The sequence below is a fragment of the Pseudophryne corroboree genome, chromosome 1 (genome assembly GCF_028390025.1).
Source record: "Pseudophryne corroboree isolate aPseCor3 chromosome 1, aPseCor3.hap2, whole genome shotgun sequence".
NCBI lineage: Eukaryota > Metazoa > Chordata > Amphibia > Anura > Myobatrachidae > Pseudophryne > Pseudophryne corroboree.
This window is the reverse complement of record NC_086444.1, coordinates 708019580-708044342: the sequence shown is the minus strand read 5'-3', so window position 1 is coordinate 708044342 and position 24763 is coordinate 708019580. Positions and strand designations below refer to the sequence as shown.

General features: G+C 48.2%; 1 protein-coding gene across 2 annotated transcripts in view; it reads right to left on the bottom strand.

Moving 5' to 3' along the window:
- LOC134936572 (potassium voltage-gated channel subfamily V member 2-like) overlaps nucleotides 1-24763 on the bottom strand; it is a 199336-nt gene that overhangs the window by 41654 nt on the left and 132919 nt on the right. The window contains exon 1 of one of the 2 annotated variants that reach the window (XM_063931702.1): nucleotides 160-1527. The exons of the other annotated variant lie outside the window; for it this stretch is intronic. Coding sequence (XP_063787772.1) covers nucleotides 160-1386 — 1227 coding nt within the window. The 5' untranslated portion in view covers nucleotides 1387-1527. Of the gene's footprint in view, nucleotides 1-159; nucleotides 1528-24763 lie in introns of those variants that run through there. 2 annotated transcript variants of the gene reach the window in all.

Below are 24763 nucleotides of genomic sequence, written 5' to 3'. Positions count from 1 at the left end.
AAGATTATATAATAGTAAAAATTGAGAGTAATTAACAATTGTAATTGTTATTGTTTTTGTATGGCGTTTTTAGTATGAACCTTAGTTAAAAGCAAAAATGTAGGGAAATAAAATAGGAATGTGTCAATGACAAATAATAACAAATAAAAATAATCTTACCGCTGCCCACCACCAAGCATCAGGAATGCTGGTGAAATTAGTCCCAGGTATGTCATGTTCGACCGAATACATTAGAGCAGAGAATGTAAATACCCCCATAGTAATAAACAAAAACAAGCAACAAACTTGTTGGTAGCATTGACGTATAGTGAAACCAAAAGCTCTCAGACCAATTGAATGGCGGGCCAATTTTAGTATCCGAAATATACGCATGAGACGGATAATTTTGAGCACCTTTCCAAGTTGTCCCACTCTTTCCATTTTTTCAATGTCATCAGGGTGCAAATGCACATATGCCTCTTCTGAGAACCTCTCAAAAATGATCTGAATGTAAAATGGCAATATAGCAATAAGATCGACAATATTCAACACTGTCTTTAGGAATCGCATGATATCTGAAGTTGAAAATAGTCTCATAACATACTCTGTTGTGAAAAAAATGACACAGATAATTTCCACATGTTCCATACAGGGTTTACCATAAATATTTATATGTTTAAGTTCCTCCACGGTACTTAGACACATGGTTACAACAGAAATCAAGACAAAAAAGCTGGATAATATGGCTATCATTTTGGCTGGAATAGACGAGTATGGGTTTTCCAGCAAATTCCATATTTTTTTCCTCAAATTACCAAGCCATTTGCCTTCAAAGTGCTTTTCATGGTCGTGACGTTCAACTTCAGCTTGGAGTTCTCTTTGTATCTTAAGATGGTCTTTTAGTTCATCTTGATGCTCTTCAAAGAGACTTCGACAACACTTATGTGTGTAGTTTAAATGAATGCCCCAGTATTCTATTTCCTCAACAAAATGAGTTGGGCACAGCTCATCCATTATCCAGAGTATACCACTGCAATAAAAATGGAATATGTAGCAGAAAACTGTAGGATCCCGATCAAAGAAATATTCATTCCTCTGCACTGAAAAGTCATCACAGAGATCTAGTCTCTTTACTGGATCAGCACAAGTTGCCATTCTTCCAATCCTGGTGACAGGGTATTGTGCTGCTACAAAGCAGTCAATCTTGAATATTTTTCCCCCAACATTAAGGTTAAGAATTAAAGGATTGATATTATTTTTTGATGCTTGGGCAGTTTCTTGGTCTACCCTCCTTTCTGTAAAAGTAACATAAAAATTACCTTTGTATATATCCATTAGGCTGTGTGTGTGATCTCCAAACTTTACACTTGCCCAAGGGCTTTTTCTTCTGATACATATTTCCTTCATGATTCCAATTGTTAAATCACCAGACACGATCACTGCTTTGATACTTGATCAATTCTTTTAATAAAACATGGATATATGAAGCCCGAAAGTGAGGTGCTCTTATTCTTAAGTGTGCTTTTCAATTGCAGTTTGATGCTGTAATCCTTTCTTCGGATAAAAGAGAAGATTTAGTAATGGCTGTTGCTATGGCTAAAAACAGCTTTTCTTTAAACACTGTAATAGGATTGTCTAAGTGCCTCGTGAGTGCATCACAAGAAGCCTGATGTGCTGAGTTATATTAACCCAACAACCACCAAAGATTGATCTATCTTATCCTATCTATCTATCTATCTATCTATCTATCTATCTATCTATCTATCTGTCTGTCTGTCTGTCTGTCTGTCTGTCTGTCTGTCTGTCTATCTATCTATCTATCTATCTATCTATCTATCTATCATTTTTCCTCACACTTTCCCCACCAGTATTCCACTAATTATAATCTCATTTGTGCATATATGAATATGTTAACACTTTATAAATATAATACAAATAATGACAAAAGTCATCATGCACATCTCACTAATACAATCAGCAGCAACGGTTGCAGCCCCTTGGCTGCAATAACGCTGTCCATATAGTACAGGGGGAACCTTTTAACACATTTAGACATACATGTTCTAATGTACGTAATATATGTGATGGCTGGTTCCCCTGGGCTTTGGCAGTGCTACGTGCATCAGGCACCATGTCGGGCACCTGGGACTCAGCAAAAGGCATCACACTCCTTCTAATCTCAACCCCTACTCCCATTGGCTAATTTCACAGGAGCCTGGGGGTTATGCTGAGTCCTTGGTGCCAGCATGGTGTCTGATGCACACAGTGCTCACAGGCAGCACATTTATTACATACATCAGAACACATATGTTTATAAGTGCTAAGCGGTTCCCCCCTGCACTATATGGTCAGCACTGCAGCCACCACTGATAATCAGTGCTATTTTCATATAGAATGCACCGAAACACCATTCTTGAAGTTCTCTAAATAATTTATGGCAGAAAGGATGATGTAATGGTTAGCATTACTGCTCACAGCAATGAGATCATGGGTTTAATCCCCACCACCTAACTGTGTGGAGTTTGTATATTCTCCCTATGCTTGTGTGGGTTTACTCTGGGTATTCTGGTTTCCTCCCACAATCCAAAAAATGTACTGGAGATGAGCGGATTCGGTTTTACTCGGTTTTACTCGGTTCTCAAAACGACATCTTATTGGCTCACGGATGTCACGTGTTTTGGATAGCCAATAAGATTCGGGTTTGAGAACCGAGTAAAACCGAGTAAAACCGAATCCGCTCATCTCTACGTAAGTTAATTGGCTCCTGACAAAAAATTAATCTTAGGGACTGAATGTAATGGTGGTTGTGTGGGATGCTGGCAGAACTCTGTTTTTATAAAGGGGCAATCACTTACAAGTCATGGTTTTGTCTTGTAAGTGATTGCGCCTTTCAAAAAACATCTGAGTTTGGCCGGCAACCAGCATGGCTGCCGAACTCGGACGTCATTTCATCCAGCCCCTAGTGTGTAAGTGTGTGCATGTACAGGTAAGAGAAACCGGAAAGGTGTTTCTAAATAAGTTCCAGTATATAGAAAATCTCCCGGTATTACAGAAATGACCTGGAACCTTGGTCTTGCTGCTGCTGCAGCAGCTGTGCATTAAGACTTGGCAGCACCAGCTGTCTGTGCAGAGACTGTAATATCCCATTCACACACAGCCAAGAACCCGGGTCAAACTGGCGTGACCCAGGTCCAGGCTCAGTGTGAAGGGGTTGATCCGGGTCATACATCCCGAGTCATGACCAGGTATATTTCAGGATTATTCAGCTGCAGTGGGAGAGGCATACCTGGGTCATGCCTATAAAGCTGCCTATTGATTGGTTTAGGAGCGCTTGGAGCTTATGTAGTGTCCAAGTGTGATACCCCAACCCTACAGTTACGTTAACTGTGTCCTTTTAATATGCCTACCTGGACCCCCATGCTGTTTGGAAGAGCTACAGGCAGAGGAGTGCTAGTGGGAATATTTATTACCTTAATTGTAAATATTGCCTATATCTATACTGAATAGTATTGAACAACATTGGTAACAGTGGGACTAGCACTATAGAGCCAGCGTGTGGGGATTTGGAGCTCACCCGTGCGCTAACTGCAGAGAGACTCATCTGGATCCAGGGGGAGGGACTGGCTCATGCTGCTGGGGGGAAACCATTAGAGAGGAGAGTTGACAGTTGGAGCAGCCATTTTAGGAGCAGTGATGGAGAAAGGTGGTTCAGTGCATACTAACTGGATTGAAAACAAAAAAGGTAGACTTACATTTATTTTGATTCTTGGAAGTTTTGTCACTTTACTGCCACAAACAAACCCCATCAGTGTACTGTGTCCCCTCACATGGCTTGCTTCGCTCACCATACTTCGGGCACTATTCCCAATCCTAGTCCACGTGGATGGTAAAATATAACAAAGTTGAAAAAAAGTAAAAAAAAAACATTGCATCGATCATATGTGTGTCAACCATTGCCATGTTGACATTTTGACCATGTCGACCTTTTTAACCGTCTACATTTTAATGTTAACATTTTAACACTGTCGACTTTTTGACCTTATCGACCTAAGGCATGTCGACAATTAGTGGTCTCTCTAAGTCACAAGCCGGGGCTTACCTCCAGAGCCAGGGTCCGGGGCTTGCCCATCCCGCTGCTGGCGGTGGTGAAGTAGAGGAATGCGGCAGTGCTGGAGGGCAGTGATGTTGCAGCTTCTGGGGAGTAGGAGACGTGGAACCTGGTGAGTGAAGGAGCGCAATCTTGTGTGACCATGTTGGAGACCAAATTACATTGCATCCAATTGCTAAGCTATGTGGGACGCAGAGCCCAATCACAGGCAGCTCCCTCTTACAAAAGGGGTAAATCCACTCTTTCTGCTGCGGTGTACACTGGGCTCCACAAGGATGGACAATGGGGTGTAGAGTAGGATCTTGATCCGAGGCACCAACAGGCTCAAAGCTTTGAATGTTCCCAGAATGCACAGGGCCACCTCCTCTATAACCCCGCCTCCCCGCACAGGAGCTCAGTTTTGTAGTTGGTGCTGCAGTAAGCAGGCACTTAACAGAGGGGCTGCTCCAGGCAGCCCTAAGAAGAGCTTTTTTATGAAGAAAAAGTGAAGACTTCAAGGGCAGCAGCGGTGGTAAATGTCAGAAGACATTCACTGTTGCAGCTCCAGCTCTCCCCAGCGGCGGTGTTCACTCCTGAGCCCTGGTTGCCGGGTAGCTACAGCAGGTGGCTCCTGTTTTCTTCATGTCAGGCACACACGACGGGGGCTCTCCGGGATCACCTGGCCGCGCTTCGGGAGGTGGTGAGTGGGTTCTGCTTGCGGGACCCGGTCTTTAGCATGATCTGGCGCAGTCAGTGGAGGCGGGCCGCGCGCGCTGGCGGTGGACACTGTGGCAGTACAGGCGATCCCACTAGATCACCAGGGCATGGGCGCAGGTCAGGTTTTCTCTCTAAACCAGTTTAATAAAGTCCACAGTACCCGGTGGTTTTGCCAGCAGGGGGATAAGGCTTAAACCTGAAGCCCCTCCCCCAGCCCCAGGGCGCCATTTCCCGCAAATGTTCCCGCCCTGTAGCTGCATATCTGTCTCTCCCTCACTCCCTGTCAGTGTCTGGGTGCCATTATCCCTCAGCTTCACTGTTCCTGGGACTGCTTGGGCAAATCCTCCTGTGTAAAGCCGCCTGGTTGTCAGTGCTGTGACTTTACATGACATTTAAGTATTCTACCTGCCTTTTTAGACAGTGATAGTTAAGAAAGAGTGCATTCAGTCAGGGTTTTCTAGTACAATTACCCTGTGATATACATCCAGTTCTTACTGTGTAGTGTTATATCTATCGACTATATAGCTATTTATATATAAGCTAGTCCAGTGCAGTATTATTGTTAGTAATAACCTCTGCATTGTACAAACTGTGACTATCTGTGTGTGCATTTGATAGCTGAGTGGTGTCCATTTCGTGTCTTTCACTCAACCTGCTATCCCTACATTCTATAACCTGAGGGGGCTTGGTGCGTCAGGTTTTATATTGATATAGGATTTTCACAAAGATATACTTTATTACATATTTTTCTCTGTGATTTAGGCACCATATCTCTCCTTTATCTCTGCTAGTGCTGACTACACTGCGCAGGGGTTTGGGTAAGAGGTATTGTGCTGCTGCCAATTGTACTGTGTTACCTGATACTGCAAGTTACATCATGTCTGCTTCTGAGGGTAATGGTTCTGGGGCTGAACACACTGCCGGTGTTGCTGAAGCCACAGATACCTATGAGGGGAATATAGCAGCCGTGGGCTCTGGTTCTGGGGGCTCCTTGCCCCCCAGTGGGACTGTGGCATCGGAGGCACATAATGACCCACCGTGGGCCGCTTTTTCCACGCTTCTGCATACGCTAGTTCATAAACTAACACCCCCTATGGGACCCCCAATGCCGGTACAACCGTATGTGATCCCTGCAGTTAACCCGCCGTGGGCGGACGATTTATCTGCTCAATTGAAGAAGTTGAACCAGTCCCTGACTACTAAAAAGTCTGACCATCGCTCGCCTAAGTCCAAGGGGTCCTCTAAGCGAGCGCTTGTCTCCTCACAATCCATTGCTGTCACTGACACCTCGTCTGATGAAGATGGCACTTACACTGACCCCACAGGTTCTTACTCAGATACGGCTGATGGGGAGGGTGGTTCACATGTGGATGTTCCTGATCTTTTGGAGGCTATTAAGTTAATTCTACAGATTACGGATGATCCCGAGCCATCCTTCCCTCCTAAGAAACCTGATAGGTTCAAGCGTCAGAAGGTGGTTAAACAAGTTTTACCTCACTCTGACCACCTAGTGGATATACGTCAGGAACCCTGGGAAAACCCGGGTACGAAGTTTGTGCCTCAAAAGAAGATGATGGCTCGCTATCCTCTTGCGCCAGAGCTGTCTAAGAATTGGGAAACGCCTCTCCCAGTGGACTCACATGTGGCTAGGATGGTGGTTTCCTCAGCTCTGCCTGTCACTACCGTCATGTCTCTAAAAGAGCCTACGGATAAACGTGTCGAGGCAGATGGACCCACAGGTGTCAAAGAAGCAAGGTTTCCCGGGATATACCCTGCTTAGGCTCCAAGAGGCAGATTCTGCTTTGAAAAAGGGACAGGACAGTCCCGAAACGCGTCAGCATTGGCCTGCTGTGCTCATCTTCATCATTGACAGACATCCAGAACTTTCCATCCACGGCTGGTGGGATTAACCTCTTGGAGCCTAAGCAGGGTATATCCCGGGATACCTTGCTTCTTTAACACCTGTGGCTCCATCTGCCTTCACCGGTATGACTTTTTCCTGCCAGTATCGTCCATGTTTTTAGTCACATTATCACATGTTTTTTATCGTGTATTGTCATTTTTCAGTAAAATGTAATTATTTTATTGCTGATATTCGTTATTGACACCTAGCCATAGGTGGTCACAGGTTTCAGCTTCCAAGGCCGATGAGCCTGCCGCATGATGGGGCGGGCCTCCCCCTGGGATCCCAGGGTGGGGGGCCGGCTTCTAGGGTAGACCCAGGAATGGTTGAAAACCACTTCAGATGCCTGGGTACGGGAAGTCGTCACTCGAGGTCACGCCATAGCCTTCAAAAAATGACCCCCTCATCAATTTTGCCAGACAGATGTCCCGTCGGACCAAAACAAAGGCAAACACTCTGAATTCGGTGGTACAGACCCTCCTGGATATAGGAGTCGTAGTACAGGTGCCTCTTGCGCAGAGGGGCCGGGGGTACTATTCTCGGCTGTTTCTAGTCCCGAAACGAATGGGTCCTCCCAGCCCATTCTCAACCTCAAGGCATTGAACAGGTTTGTGAAGGTTTCCAAGCTCCGTATGGAAACCCTTCACTCTATAGTTCTGGCCTTGGAACCTGGGGACTACATGGTCTCCCTGGACATACAGGATGCTTACCTGCATATTCCTATAGCAGTGTCACATCAGCAATACCTGAGGTTTGCTATTGGCAACCTCCATTACCAGTTTCGGGCGTTACCTTTTGGTTTAACAATGGCTCCACGAGCCTTCACCAAAGTAATGGCGGTGATGACGGTGGTACTCCGCTGTCAAAGGGTCAGGATACTGCCGTATCTGGACGACTTGTTAATCCTGGCAAATTTCCCAGAGCTTCTCCTACGTCATCTAGATATGACGGTCCAGTTTCTACAAGCCCACGGGTGGCTCATCAACTGGAAAAAATCCTCCCTGATCCCTGCTCAGAGCATGGTGCATCTGGGAGCGCTATTGGACACTCACAACCAGAGGTTGTTCTTGTGTCAGGAGAAGGTCCTGAAGCTTCAGGACAGGGGTGGTCATTCCGAGTTGTTCGCTCTGTATTTTTTTGTCGCAACGGAGCGATTAGTCGCTAATGCGCATGCGCAATGTCCGCAGTGCGACTGCGCCAAGTAAATTTGCTATGCAGTTAGGTATTTTACTCACGGCATTACGAGGTTTTTTCTTTGTTCTGGTGATCGTAATGTGATTGACAGGAAGTGGGTGTTTCTGGGCGGAAACTGGCCGTTTTATGGGTGTGTGCGAAAAAACGCTACCGTTTCTGGGAAAAACGCGGGAGTGACTGAAGAAACGGAGGAGTGTCTGGGTGAACGCTGGGTGTGTTTGTGACGTCAAACCAGGAACGACAAGCACTGAACTGATCGCAGATGCCGAGTAAGTGTGGAGCTACTCAGAAACTGCTAAGAAGTGTCTATTCGCAATTCTGCTAATCTTTCATTCGCAGTTTTGATAAGCTAAGATTCACTCCCAGTAGGCGGCGGCTTAGCGTGTGCAAAGCTGCTAAAAGCAGCTTGCGAGCGAACAACTCGGAATGAGGGCCAGGATTCGTTACTTCCTTTCTCATCCGCAAGTGTCGATACATTCGGCGATGCAGGTGCTGGGCCTCATGGTATCAGCATTCGACATGGTGGAGTATGCGCAATTCCATTCTCGCCCCCTCCAGAGGCTGATTCTAGCCAAGTAGGTCGGCCTGCCTCACCGGATCAGGTCTCCAATTATCTCATTGACTCCGGTGGTCCATCTGTCGCTGCTCTGGTGGCTCCAGGACCAACAATTGTGCAGGGGCCGTCCCTTCTGGATATCCAACTGGGTCCTGTTGACGACAGATGCCAGTCTGAGAGGTTGGGGCGCGGTGCTGGAGCAACACTCCCTTCAGGGTCGGTGGACCAAGGAGGAATCTCTCCTCTCGATTCTGGAATTGCGGGCGGTCTTCAATGCATTGAACCTGGCCCAGCATTTAATTAATAACCGTCCTGTTCAAGTACAGTCGGACAACGCCACCATAGTGGCTTACATAAATCATCAAGGCGGCACTCGAAGCCGTTTGGCAATGAAGGAAGTCTCACGGATTCTACATTGGGCGGAACGCCATCAACCGGCCATATCGGCAATCTTCATTCCGGGAGTCCTGAATTGGGAAGCGGACTTTCTCAGTCGTCAGGACATGCATGCCGGCGAGTGGGGCCTCCATCCAGAAGTGTTTCAACTCCTAGTGGAAAAGTGGGGTCTTCCAGACGTAGATCTGATGGCGTCTCGACACAATCACAAGGTTCCGGTCTTCGAAGCAAGGACAAGGGATCCTCAAGCAGCATTCGTGGATGCGCTGGCGGTGCCGTGGAGGTTTCGGCTGCCGTACTTGTTCCCTCCGGTGTCACTCCTGCCCAGGGTAATTCGGAAGTTCAAGCAAGAAAAAGGAATTCTGCTTCTCATAGCTCCAGCATAGCCCAGACGGCACTGGTTCTCAGACCTATCGTCAGAGCGTGCAGTTCTACTTCCACAATGCCCAGACCTCCTCGTTCAGGGCCCCTGTGTCTACCAGGATCTAGCCCGGCTGTCTTTGACGGCGTGGCTCTTGAAGCTTAAGGGCTAAGGGTTTTTCTGAAGAGGTCATTAAAACTATGTTGCGGGCCTGGAAACCGGCTTCTGCTCGGATTTACCATAGGGTCTGGCATTCCTACTTTGTTTGGTGCGCATCTAACAATTATGACGCTTCCAAGTTTAGTACAGCCAAACTTTTGGCTTTTCTGCAGCAGGGGCTGGATTTAGGCCTGCGTCTGGCCTCCCTCAAGGTTCATATTTCTGCCTTGTCGGTGTGGTTTCAGAGAAAAATTGCGACTTTACCTGATGTTCATACTTTCATTCAGGGTGTTTTGCGTATCCAACCTCCCTATGTCCCGCCTGTGGCTCCTTGGGACTTGTCGCTGGTTTTGAAGGCGTTGCAGGAGCCTCCGTTTGAACCCCTTGGTTCAGCTGACCCTAAGTGGCTTTTCCTTAAGATGGTGTTCTTGCTGGCTATTGTCTCTGCTAGAAGAGTGTCGGATTTGGGTGCCTTGTCTTGTAGTTCCCCATATCTGATATTTCACCGTGACCGGGCGATTCTTAGGACTCGTCCCGGATATTTACCTAAGGTGGTTTCTTCGTTCCACCTTAATCAGGAAATTGTGGTTCCGGCCTTTGTCTCTCCTGATTTGTCTCCCAAACAGCGATCTTTGGATGTGTAACAGGCTCTCCGTATCTATGTGAAGAGAACTGCTTCTATTCGAAAATCTGATTCTCTCTTTGTTTTGTTTGGATTTCACAAACGTGGCTGGCCTGCTCACAAGCAGACCCTGGCCAGGTGAATTAGAATGGTGATTGCACAAGCTTATGTGAAGGCTGGTCTGTCAGCTCCTGCTCACATTACGGCCCATTCTACTCGGTCTGTTAGACCTTCTTGGGCGGCCCAACGTGGTGCAACCCTTGACCAATTGTGCAAGGCGGCTACGTGGTCCCCCGGGAACACGTTCATAAGGTTCTATGCCTTCGATACTGCCGCTTCCCAGGATGCTTCCTTTGGACGCTGGGTTCTTGTGCCCGCTACATTGCATCCCCTCCCATAAAGAACTGCTTTAGGACATCCCTATTGTCCATCCTTGTGGAGCCCAGTGTACCCCGCAGCAGAAAACGAGTTTTATGGTAAGAACTTACCATTGTTAAAACTCTTTCTGCGAGGTACACTGGGCTCCACAAGGCGCCCACCCTGATGCTCTTAGCTTCTTTGGGTTGGTATGGCATTAGCCGCTGACACTTCTCTTGTCGTGAGAGTATGGTGTATGTGGCTACTAACCGTTGTTGTCTCTTTTCCTGCTACTGCATTGGGCTGGTTAAATAAAAACTGAGCTCCTGTGCAGGGAGGCGGGGTTATAGAGGAGGCGGCGCTGTGCATTCTGGGAACAGTCAAAGCTTTGAGCCTGTGGTGCCTCGGATCAAGATCCTACTCTACACCCCATTGTCCATCCTTGTGGAGCCCAGTGTACCTCGCAGAAAGAGTTTTAACAACGGTAAGTTCTTACCATAAATAAATCTCGTTTTCATGCTGCCAGTGCTTTATGTTACTACCCTGTGTAGAAGCTCCAGCTCTGAGCTCCCGCAGGAATTTCCTGTGGTTTTCCTGGGCTCCGAGGATCTCTAGCTCTGCATTTCAAGTATCCTTGCTACCTCTAGCTGCAGTCTTGCCGGCGGCTTCCCGGTTCCATCGTTCATAGCTGTCTGCTCTCTTGGCTGCGTCCCCAGGTACTCCATGACCATTGAGGGGCCTCTCGGTCATCCGCAGTGTCCTTCAGCCACGACTATCTGGCATTCATTCGTTAGTCCTCAAAGCAGTATTCTCCAGTGTTCTTCAGCCATGTTTGTCAAGCCTTCATTCTTTAGTCTTCATTCTCCAGTGTTCTTCAGCCACGTTGTCAAGCATTCATTCTTCAGTCTTTATTCTTCAGTGTCCTTCAGCCATGTTTGTCAAGGATTTATTCTTCAGTCTTCATTCTCCCGTTTTCTTCAGCCATGTTTGTTAAGCATTCATTCTTCATTCAAAGTCTTCAGTCTCCAGTTTTCTTCAGCCACCTTGCCAAGCATTCATTCTTCAGTCTCCATTCTTCAGTGTTCTTCAGCCACGTTTCCCAAGCGTTCATTCTGTAGTCTTCAGTCTCCATTCATCAGCGTTCTTCAGTCTTGTTTTCCAAGCATATATTCTTTAATCTTCAAGTCCCATTCATCAGTGACCTGCAGCGTTGTTCACTAACTTTTATCCCCGGTCTCGCCAGGCTTCATTGATCTCCTCTAAAGCTCCAAGTTTCATGAGAAGGAATTGTATCCAACCTCCTCAATTCCTTCCCGCTGTGGCATTCACTTCCCCAGTGAACACCCACATGTCGGATCTTAATCTTCAGCCTGTTATGACAACCTATTTATTGTAGAACTTTTTAGTGTAGAACTATAGACCGGATACCACCAGAACCTTTTAGACGAGAAGTTGAGGACAGAAACAGTTTGGATATTTTGAGCTGCTTGAGTTTTTAATAAGCAATGTTTTTGACAGCCTCTTTCCTCTAAAACGACAGTTAATAGCAGACACCCTAAGCTCTGGTGCTATACAGGGTTTTGTTGGCTATAAGATGACTATAAGCATATGTTGTTACATAGTCAAGGAATGATTGCTAAACAGAAAAGTCACTGCTCACAGAGAGGAAAACCTTGCAACAATGCAAACAGGATCAGGTGCACTTCATATAACAAACTTTCTATTGTTTACATCTCTCACAGACTTAGGGGGTAATTCAGGTAGGATTGCAGATTCTGCTAAAAAGCAGAATCTGCAATCCTTTTTCTGCAGCAGGATACATTGGTTTCCACAGGAAAACATCAGGGTGTAGAGTGGATTTTGATCCAGAGGCACCAACAGGCTAAAGCTTTAGGCTGTCCCAGGATACATCGGGGCCTCCTCTATAAACCCCGCCTCCAGGAACTGGAGCTTAGTATCGAGTTGGTGCCTACAGCAGCGGGTCACCTATCAGGAAGGCTGCACTGGGCACAGTGGCGTAACTACTGCCCCCGCAGTCCTCGCGGTGGCTTGGGGGCGAGGGGCTGCGGGGGCGCCACTGATTTACAGCAGACTGACATGCGGACGAGCGTCCGCATGTCAGTCTGCTTTCTCCCTCCCTCCGCCGGTTGTTGCAGGGACACGGAGGGCACAGCCGCGCCTCCCTGTGTCCCTCCTGCTGCATCATCTCCGGCGGCCGCGGGTCTGATAGGGAGAAGTGCCGTCCGTGAGCTCTAATTGGCTCACGGACGGCACTTCCCCCTATTAGACCCGCGGCCGCCGGAGATGATGCAGCAGGAGGGACACAGGAGTGGCTGTACCCTCCGTGTCCCTCCAAAAAGCGGCGGCGGGGGGGGGGGGGGGATGATATCTGGCACTGGGGGGAATAACTGGCAGGGGAGGGATATCTGGCACTGGGGCATTGTCTGGCACTGGGGGCATATATGGCACTGGGGGGGGGGATATCTGGCACTGGGGCATTATCTGGCACTGGGGGGGAATATCTGGCGGGGGGGGGGGTGGATGTCTGGCACTGGGGGGAATAACTGGCAGGGGGGGAATATCTGGCACTGGGGCATTATCTGGCACTGGGGGGGAATAACTGGCAGGGGGGGGATATCTGGAACTGGGGCATTATCTGGCACTGGGGGCATATATGGCACTGAGGGGGAATATCTGGCAGGGGGGGGGGATATCTGGCACTGGGGCATTATCTGGCACTGGGGGCATATATGACACTGGGGGGGAATAACTGGCAGGGGGGGGATACCTGGCACTGGGGCATTATCTGGCACTGGGGGCATATATGACACTGGGGGGGAATATCTGGCAGGGGGGGGGGATATCTGGCACTGGGGCATTATCTGGCACTGGGGGCATATATGACACTGGGGGGGAATAACTGGCAGGGGGGGGATACCTGGCACTGGGGCATTATCTGGCACTGGGGGCATATATGACACTGGGGGGGAATAACTGGCAGGGGGGGGATATCTGGCACTGGGGCATTATCTGGCACTGGGGGCATATATGGCACTGGGGGGGAATATCTGGCAGGGGGGGATATCTGGCACTGGGGCATTATCTGGCACTGGGGGGCATATATGGCACTGGGGGGGAATATCTGGCACTAGGGGCATATATGGCACTGGAGGGGGGGAATATCTGGCACCGGGGGCATAAATGGCACTGGGGGGGGGATATCTGGCACTGGGGGCATATATGGCACTGGGGGGGGGGGCATATCTGGCACTGGGGGCATATTTGGCACTGGGGGGGAATATATGGCACTGGGGGCATATTTGGCACTGGGGGGGAATATATGGCACTGGGGGCATAGCTGGCACTGGGGGCATATGTGGCACTGGGGGGAATATCTGGCACTGGGGGCATATGTGGCACTGGGGGGGTATATGTGTACCTGGCACATGGGGGGGGCTATATTTGGCACTGGGACATGTGAGTACCTGGCACCGTGGGGGAATATCTGGCACTGGGGACATATGTGGCACTGGGAGCACAGCCCTAGCAACGAGCATGACACACAGTGCATGAAACACCTGGCAACGAGCATGACACACAGTGCATGAAACACCTGGCAACGAGCATGACACCCAGTGCATGAAACCCCTGGCAACGAGCATGACACCCTGAGCATGAAAACCCCTGGCACCGTGCATGGAACCAAGAGCACGAAACCCCTGGCAACGAGCATGACACCCAGTGCATGAAACCCCTGACAACGAGCAGGTAATTGAAAAGTAATTAGAAGCCTTACTGTAGGACTTAATGTGTAATGGGCATTACGGTGTGTGGCATAATGTATCACGGACATTGCGGTGTGTGTCATAATGTGTCACAGGCATTACGGTGTATGGTATACTATATCGCGGGCATTGTGATATGTGGTATAATGTCTCAGGGTCATTGCAGTGTGTGGCATAATGTATCACGGACATTGCGGTGTGTGTCATAATGTGTCAGGCATTACGGTGTGTGGTATACTATATCACGGGCATTGTGGTATGTGGTATAATGTCTCAGGGTCATTGCAGTGTGGCATAATACATAACGGGCATTGCGGTGTGTGGCATAGGGTGTAACGGGCAGGGCATTGCGGTATGTGTCACAGGCATTACGGTGTATGGTATACTATATCACGGGCATTGTGGTATAATGTATCACGGACATTGCGGTGTGTGTCATAATGTGTCACAGACATTGTATGTGCTATAATGTATCAGGGGCATTGCAGTGTGTAGCATAATGTATAACGGGCATTGCGATTCCTGTCATAATGTGTCACAGGCATTACGGTGTGTGGCATAATGTGTCACGGGCATTACGGTGTGTGGCATAATGTGTCGGGGGCATTACAGTGTGTGCATATTGTGTCGTGCATTATTGTGTGTGGAATAATGTCTAAGGGCCATTGCAGTATGTGGAATAATGTATACTGGGCATTACTATAAGGAGGAAAAATGACAAATAATGTAAGGGGCATGAATCAGGATTATTTTTCTTTCCTGTGGTGGCCAACGTATGGGCGTGCAGGTTGCAGAACTGGGGTATAAGGTAGTCTTTTCCTGCAATGCCACGCCCCTTTATGCGAAACCACGCCCATTCCAATGAAACCACACCCCTTATTTTGCCGCGCGCGCCTTCGGCGCGCGCATATTTATCCCTTTCTTGCTCCCAATTATGTAGCATGAAGGAAGGGGGGGGGGGGGGGGGGGCCGCCGAATAATTTTTTGGCTTGGGGGAGAAAAATTTCTAGTTACGCCACTGACTGGGCAGCCCTGAGAAAGCTTGCTAAGAAGATTTCTTTGATGGGCTGTCAGCACTGTATGTCAAGGTGACACTTCAGTGCTGCAGCTCCATCACCTCCCTAGCTGCGTTGCATACTCCTGCTGCTCAGTTCCAGGGTACTTGCGGCAGAGACACTCGGCTTAGGCACAAGGTCGGAGATGCTCTCCTGGTTCACGTGGCTGCTACGGAGAGGAGGTAAGAGGGTTCCCCAGGCGGGACCCGCCATTAAATTGCGTTTGTTCCGTGACCTAGGGAGACGGGTCGCAGCGCTGGCGTGGACACTGTCTCTGAGCAGAGATCCCACTAGACCACCGGGGTGTCTGAGTTCAAGTCGGGTGTACTAACACCCCATTTAATAAGACTCACAGTACCCGGGGTGGAAGTCCAGCATAGGGGAGGTGGTGCTTGACCTGTAGCCCCTCACCCGGCCCAGGGCGCCACCTCTGAGCAGATTTACCCACCCTGGTGCTACCTCACACTATCCCTCACTCCCTGACTGAGACACTGGGCACCATCTTCTGAGCAGAGCTGCGGCTGGTCTCCAGGACTGCAGGGCAAGGTCTCCTTTTTAAAGCCGCCCATATACAGCTCTGTGACTTTACACCATTCTGTGAATTTTAGATCTTCATCTATTCTCTATATATGTATTGTTTATTATGTTTTACCATGTGTGTGTAATTATCTATTTATGTGTTTGTTTTTATTCATCATTACTCCTTTGATCATGCACTGATGGTATAACACTCATATTCACTGCTATTATGTTTCTTATGGTGTTGCCATAGTAACTAGCCCTGTGTTTCCCCTCTCTAGCCCGCCTACGTCGCTGCTCCTGAGACGACGCCGCATCCGGTACACGTGACCGGAAGACTGGCAGAGCCCTAGTACGGCACCTGGCGTTTGCTGTTGGTGCTGCCCATCAGATGACGTCACTTCCGCTATACGTCACCGGAAGTGCGTCGGAGTCCCGGACCGGCGTTCGGCAGCGGGCATGAGACAGTGGGATCTTGTAAGTATAAATTGTTTCACTATTGCACTCACTTGTTATCCTGATGATGGGGTATGCCATCATATAATATAGTGCGTCTCAGTATTTATCCAATACGCATATTCTACTGTGTACTCAGTCACATAATACCGGATTTGTTTGCAGGTATTGTACTTTGTCTGGCTTTATCGTACTAAGTCGCTCTGTTGTTGCATATTTACATAATGTTTAACAGAAAGGGCAGTAAATCAATGGAAGCTCCTGCATCTTTGCAGATCATGCTCCAGGGATTTACCAGAAGGGGAAGTTTTGTATGATGGTTTATGTACTATGTGTCATACACCTCCTAGTCAGTCCACAGCTACTGGGTCTACTCAGGAGCCACCCTGGGCTGCGTTAACTAACCTACTGGGTACTATGGTTGAATGCCTTATGCCCCCTATGGGACCACCTGTACCACTACAGCCTTGTATTGTCCCTATGGTTAATCTGCCTTGGGTGGATAATTTATCTAACCATCGGCAACAATTAAATCAGTCCTTGGTTAGACAGATATCTACCCCAGGTCACTTCCATACTTCTGGGTCATCTAAGCGGGCTACTTCCTCCTCACAGTCCACATACCTCTCTGATGTTTCATCTGAAGAGGAGGTGGAGCATATGGTCCTGACGGACACTGAATCTGGTGTTACTGGTGAGGATTCTCCCTTGCAGGTTGATGTCCCTGCCTTAGTGGTTGCTATTAAACAAATCCTACAAATATCTGATGATGAGGATTCCACTACTGTGGCAAAGAAAACTGATATGTTTAAACGGCAGGAAGTGGTTAAAACTTTGTTACCCCATTCTGATCATTTAATTGACATCAGACGGGAACTCTGGTCTACTCCAGGGAAGAAATTCCCTCTGCTTAAACGGGCCTTGGCTCACTATCCTCCCCCTGCAGAGTTATGTAGCAAGTGGGAAAATCTAGCACCAGTGGATTCTCACGTCACCCGCCTTGTGGTGTCATCCACTCTGCCTGTCCCCTCACTGAAGGAACCAACAGATAAGCATGTTGAGGGATGCCTGAAGTCTATTTACTCACTTACAGGAGCTGTGCATAGGCCCACTATTGCTGCCTCCTGGACTGCAACAGGTATTGAAGTTCAGGCATTAGAGGATTAGCTGCCCAAGGATATTTCTTACAAGGCCAGACAATACCTGTCTCACATTACCACCGCCACCTATTACATTCAGGAGGTGTCCTCTGAGGCAGGGGTGTTGGCAGCCAAGGAGTTGACTATGTCTGTCCTGGCTCACTGGATTCTGTGGTTGAGGTCATGGAAAGTGGACCTAGACTCCAAAAAGACATTGGAGGTACTCCCCTTTACTGGGGACATTTTGTTTGGGGAAAACCTGAATAAAATTGTGTCTGAGTTGTCCTTCAGCAAAGAAGTGAAAAGGTACCACTTTTCATTCCTTTCTGCCTCAAGGGAAAGCAAAATGTCAGGCATACCCAAGACAGTCTCGTGCTCCCAGAACCACAAATCTCAAGGCCAAACAATCCTGGGCAACCCATCATCCTGCTTCCAGGGAGGGATGCTGATTTCTACAGTTCACCAAGGTCTGGTTAAAGACCACTTCAGATGCATGTGTGCTGGAAGTTTTCTTCCAGGGATATTCTTTCTCTTTCAAGAGATGTCCTCCTCACCAGTTTTGCACTGCGGTTCTACCTTTGGATCCATTAAAAGTGCAAGCTTTGCAAACTAGTGTCAGTTCTCTCCTGAGTACAGGAGTGGTTGTGCCGGTACCTCAGTCCCAGAGAGGCAGAGGTTATTACTCGACCCTGTTTCTAGTTCCGAAACCAAATGGGTCATTCCAGCCTATACTCAACCTCAAATCCCTGAACAAGTTTGTGAGAATGCCCAGGTTTTGTATGGAACCCCGGAACTATATGGTATCCATGGATATACAGGATGCATACCTGTGCATATACCTGTTGCCATGCAGTTTCTTCGATTTGCTATTGGCAACATACATGTTCAATTCCAGGCACTACCATTTGGACTGGCCATGGCTCCTTGTATCTTCACCAAATTCATTGCTGTTATGACGGCCTATCTCCATCGCCAGGGGATCAGAATCCTGCCATATCTGAACGACATGCTGATTCTGGCAAATTCCCACAATGCCCACCTCAGTCATCTGCAAATGACGGTAAACTTCCTGCAAGGCTTATCAATTGGAAAAAGTCCTCGTTGGGCCTAGCTCAGAGCATGGTGCACCTAGGGGCACTTCTAGATGCACACAGTCAAAGGCTCTTTCTGTCCATACAAAAGGTCCTGAAGCTTCAGGACAGGATAAGATGCTTCCTGTTTCCTGGCCTGATGGTGTAGGCATTCAACATGGTAGAGTACGCTTAATTTAATTCCCGCCCACTACAGAGGCTAATTCTTTCCAAATGGGACGACCAACTTCATCGGATCAGAGCTCAGATGATCACTTTAATTCCAGAGATTCATCTGTCGCTGACCTGGTTGCTACAGGACCAGCGAATAAACAGGGGCCATCCCTTCTGGATCCCCAACTGGGTCCTGCTGACAACGGATGCCAGTCTGAGGGGATGGAGTGCGGTGTTGGAGCCACACTCTTTAGGGTCGCTGGACCAAGGAGGAATCACTTCTCCCAATAAACATTCTGGAGTTGAGGGCGGTGTTCAATGGATTAGGTATTGCCCTGCCTCTGGTACAGAACAGGCCTGTTCAAGTACGGTCAGGCAGCGCCACCACAGTGGCATACATAAACCATCAGGGCGGCACTCGAAGCTGAATGGCAATGATGGAAGTGTCAAAAATACTTTGTTTGGCACAACGCCATCTGCCAGCCATTTTGTTGGCAGTGTTCATTCCAGGTGTCCTAAACTGGGAAGCGGACTTCCTCAGTTGCCAGGATGTGCACGCCAGAGAGTGGAGTCTTCATCCGGAAGTCTTTCAACTCCAAGTCAACAGATGGGGCCTACCAGATGTAGATCATATGGCGTCTCAACACAATCTCAATGTACCGATTTTCGGATCAAGGGCCATCGCAGGGCAAGGCCGACCAGCATGCTAACCAGGCTGTGATCGCAAATGCGAAGGCAGACACACCGCCACCACCTACATATTTTCCTTTTGGAGTAGCTGTGTGTGACATCACGCAGCTGCCCGGAAAACGCAGCTGCCCTGCCCTGGTTTCCCTGTGCCCCTTCCCCCACAACAGTCTGTCACCACCCCCCACTCACCCCACAAATGCCTCTACCTGCGATCGCATTGGCTGGGCTGTGGGCTGTGCATGTGCAGGACTATTGCCGACAATGGGGAAATTGCAGTCACATAGCTTAGTGATGTGACCTTAATAATCCCCTTAATATCTGTTCTTAAGACCTACACATGCAGGTCCAGTGCAGTCAAGACTTTTAATATACAAGCTACAGTAGCTATATAATGCACAGTGGTGATACGGGGGCCCCTATTGTATCAATATTGTAATTGGTTCGGGATGTAGTTATGTCACAATACTGGCATCTACATCCCGCCCTCTCAGAATCCCTACAGTCGGCATATTGACTAACAGGGGCTATTACCACTCTTGGGTGTCCACGCTTGCCACCGAGCCCACAAGGTGCTTCGCTGCGCTCGCCCCCCGCCGGGCATCTCAATGCCGGGATCCCGGCATTGCTATGGTGACCGGTGGTCGGCACACGATACCAACCTATTAGTTCTATATCTGTAATTCCAAATTGGTAATAATGGTAAAGGTTAATAGGCTTTCTTGTATTTTTTGATTCATGCTTGCATCTGATTTAAATTGTTCTCAATGCAATAATCTCTCAAAATCTTTACAGCGAAGGAAGCTTCAATGAAGTGTTCAAGTTCAATAAAATAAGTCCTTCGCTGAAAATTGTATAATCAATGTCTGTGCGTAACCAACCTAAATTGCAGTGTGTTGTGAGTTGCTGTTGAAACTTATGGCCTAATTCAGAGCTGATCGCAGAGGTTTGCAGAAATTTGCAGAGGTTTGTGATCAGATAGTTAACGCCCAAACAGAGTGAAAATCTGCCCCGTGCAAGTGTTAGAGGTACCTTATTTTGGTTATTGCATACCTCACAACTTCTGCAATAGCAGAAGAGGGACAACAGGCCCAAACTTGGGGGTGTGGCCTAGTGGCAAGGGGATGTGGCATCACAGCAAGGGGGCATGGCCGTGTGGCAAGCACCATGATTACAAGACATGCCCCCATTTTTGTTACTATGGGGGCATGAACAGTGCTCATTGAACTGCTGGCCATGCCCCCTGTCCCTCTCTGTCACTCGCTGCCCATCAGAGCAGCGAGTGACAGGGAAATCTCCCAACTGCCCACCCCCACCATGGACACTGTGACCCGTGGGTGGACAGCGGAACATACCATGAAAAACGGGACTGTCCAGACAAAATTGGGACAGTTGGGAGGTATGACATTGCACACACATACATAGCACACCATACACACATACAGTACACCTTGCACATACATACATACATACATACATACATACATACATAGGCAATGCACACACATAAATAGCACACATATATTGCACACACATAAATAGCACACCATACACACATACACATTGCATGCACTTATTGTACATAACATATCATACCCACATATACATTGCATGCACAGACATAACATATCATACACACATAGCACACCACACACACATCTTTCACTTAAAAATTAAAATGCAGGGAGATAAATATAACTGACACCCTCCCCGCTCACCCCTCCTCCCACTGGCACGACACCCCCCCTACCCCCACACACATACAGACATCACACACCTGCAGCTCTGGTACAAAGCGCCGGAGAACCCAGGAAGTCACCCGACGGAACTGCCTGGGAGGAACAGCGCGCTGCCATTGCAGCTCTTATACTCAGCCAGCAGCAATACTGATACACCAGAAAGTGCTCAACTCCACTCCATCTCCCACCTCCAAAACAGAAAAAGTCCATCGGTGTGCTGCGGCGATAGATCGGCAGGTGGTGGTGGGAGTGTACTAGGTGCTCAGAAACCCCTCCTGTCTGCACATATGAATGCTGCTGCTCTAGCATTTGCATGCTGATGCCCTGTGAAGTGTACGCATGCGCACACTGTGAGATGCAATGACTTCTCACATCTGTGAACACCCCTGCCTGATTGAGTGCATAACGGCAGTGTTGGGGAGCACGGCCCAGACAACACAGGCGTGTCTGGACCGCTTCCGGGGCAAGCCATCGTCACAGGCAGCCGCTGCGACCCTCAACATGGCGGGTAGCCATCTGCCTTAACAGCTAAGCTAAACATGCAAAATTTGCATGGGGGCGGTGGGGCTGGATCCGGCATGCATTGCGGACTTGGCCTGTGCTGGGAGTCCCCCCGCATGTTAGTGTAATGAAGGCCAACACCCTATTCCCATCACTGCTAGGCTTTTTTTTTATAGAAGTCAAACTCCTCCATGGAAGTCTGTGGGATATATTTGCCTGAAGTATTTAATTAATATATCATCCCTTCATTACCTGGTGCAAAAACCTGGTGCAAAAACGCAAATAAGTGCCTTCCCCCCACAATCTCAGTAGATAGTAGTCACTCTTTACCTATATAACTGCAGAGAGCACCAGGAATCAGTATATAATACAAAGGGCCTAATTCAGACCTGTTCGCTGGGCAGCGATTTTTGCTGTCCTGTGATCAGATAGTCGCCGCCTACAGGGGGAGGGTATTTGAGCTGTGCAAGTGTGCGAACGCATGTATAGCAGAGCTGCACAAACTGATTTTGTGTAGTCTCTGTGCAGCCCAGGACTTAGCAGCTGCAATCACTTCAGCCTGTTCGGGACCGGAATTGACGTCAGACACCCTCCCTGAAAATGCTTGGATATGCCTGCATTTTCCCCGACACTCCCATAAAATGGTCAGTTGCCACCCACAAACACGCTCTACCTGTCAATCTCCTTACGTACGCCCATGCAATCGCTTTTTTCACACCATCCCATCGCTATGCACCAATGCCCGGTGCAGACGTCCAACATGCGGTGCATACGCATGCGCAGGCTGTGAGAAAACGCAGCTTAGTGATTAGATCTGAATTACCCCCAAAGAGCGGCAGTGATCACCAGTAATAAAGAGAACATCAATGTCCACATTAAAATACAGAGAGCATCAGTGGTGGCTCCTGCCTTTAGACTTAGAGGCCCATTTATTAACATTATTTTTACTAAAATAATGTAAAAAAAGGGTGTTTTCACACCCTTTTCACATTATTTTAGTATCATCTGGATGTGTTAAAGGGCATTTGGAGCAGTTTTCATGAAAAACTGCTCCAATGTCTGATGGACACACAAGCTGATCACAGTGTTAAAAAAAAAAAAAAAATCATACTCACCTGTCCAGGAAGCCGATGTCCGCTGCTCCAGTGAGCTCTGCCAGGTGCTGGGTCCTCCATATGCTGCGCTGTGACCCCGGTGCAGTAAAGTGACGCTGCAAAGCGGCAGCGCACTTTACAGCAACACACAGGTTTCGGCAGCCCAGCAGGAGCAGCATGGACCGGCTCCATGGACTGGTAAGTATATTGACCTGCTGGGGGGGTCAACAGCAAACGGGTGTAGTCGTGACGGGTACGGGGGTTGACCGGGCAGCGGCAATGTTGGTGCGGGCAGTGCATTCGCAGCAGGACATTGGGGTATTTTTTACGAAAAATACCCCGATGATGCTGCAGAGTATCATCGCAGGGACAGAACTTGACCGCAAGCTCTGTCCCTGCATGCGATAATTGATACATCCCTGCGATGTAATCATCGCAGTGTGAGTTTGAGCAATTTTATCACCTGTCATCCACATCCTGGATGTGGATGTTGAGAAATAGGCCCCTAAACCACTTAACTGACAATTTTTTTTCCAAAGAACGCTCAGAAATTGTCTTTTTTTAATTATTATTTATTATTATCCTATATTTATATTGCGCCACATGGGATCTGCAGCGCCCATTTACAGAATAAACAAATAAGCAAAACATGAAGACAGTGACTAAAGTTCAATACAATAAAGGACAAGTACAGGGTATATAAACATAACTGCTTCAGTAAACAGCACTGAAGTAAGTATCAGAGTGGCAGAAAACCGAAGGATTTGGTGCCATCAAAGGGAGTATTGAGAAGAAGATAAGTTAAGTAAGAGACGTAAAAGCACATTAGGGAATAGGACCCTGCTCATGACAGCTTACATTCTAAAGGGGAGGGGCACATAGACAGGCGTGACACAGATGGGGTAGAAAGTGAGCGTGAGCCACAGAAGGCTTATGATGAGAGATGGCTGGGTTTGGTGAAGAAGTGGATCTTGAGAGCCCGCTTGAAGTTTTGTATAGAGGTGGAGAGTCTGAGGGGGAGAGGTAGACAATTCCCGAAAAAGCGAGCACCATGTGCAAAATCTTGAAGGTAGGAGTGGGAGGAGGTAATCAGAGGGCAGAAGAGGCGGCGTGCATTAGCAGAGCGAAGAGGACAGGTGGGAGTGTAAAGGGAGATAAGGTCAGAGATGTAACTGGGAGAGAAGTGAGTGAGGGCTTTGTAAGTGAGTGTGATAAGCTTGAAATGGATTCTGAAGGAGAAGGGGAGCCAGTGAAGGGCTAGTAAGAGAGGTGAGGTGGATGTAGTGCGTTTGGTAAGGAAGATGATCCGGGCACCAGCATTGAGGATAGCTTGGAGTGGAGAGATGTATGTGTTAGGGATGCCAGTCAGGAGGCGATTACAGTAGTCCAGTCTAGCGATGACCAGTGAGTGGATAAGGGTCTTAGTGGCATCCTGGGTGAGAAAGGGTCTGATCCTGGAAATATTTTTGAGATGAAAATGACAGGTTTGTGATAGGTGCAGAATGTGTGGTTTGAAGGAGAGGGAGAAGTCAAGGATTACTCCAAGACAGCGCACTTGGGGGCTAGATGAGATAGTAGTGCCATCTATAGATAGTGACATTGTGGGAGGTGAGGATGTGCGGGAGGGTGGGAAGATGATCAGCTCAGTCTTAGACATGTTAAGTCTAAGAAAGCTCTGAGACATCCAGGAAGATATAGCAGAGATACAGTTGGATACACGAGTGAGGAGAGCAGGAGAGAGGTCAGAAGAGGAAAGGTAGATTTGAGTATCCTCAGCATAGAGATGATACTGTAAGACAAAAGAGCTAATGAGATCTCCTGAGGAGGATGTATTGAGAGAGAAAAGGAGAGGACCAAGAACAGAGCCTTGGGGGACACCTATAGTTAGTGGAAGTGGGGAGGGGGTGGAGCCATGAGAGGAGACAGAGAAGGAACAGTCAGAGGGGTAGAAGGACAGCCAGGAGAGGGCAGTATCATGCAGACCAAAGGAGTGAAGGATTTGCAGAAGGAGAGGGTGGTCCACAATATCAAAAGCAGCAGAGAGGTCAAGAAGAATAAGCAAAGAGTAGTGACCCTTGGATTTAGCAGATAGGAGATCATTGCAGACTTTTGTGAGGGCAGTTTCAGTGAAGTGGAGAGGGCAGAAGCCAGACTGGAATGGGTCAGGTAGTGAGTGGGAGGCAAAAGGAAGGAGAGAGATGGGTCGATACTTG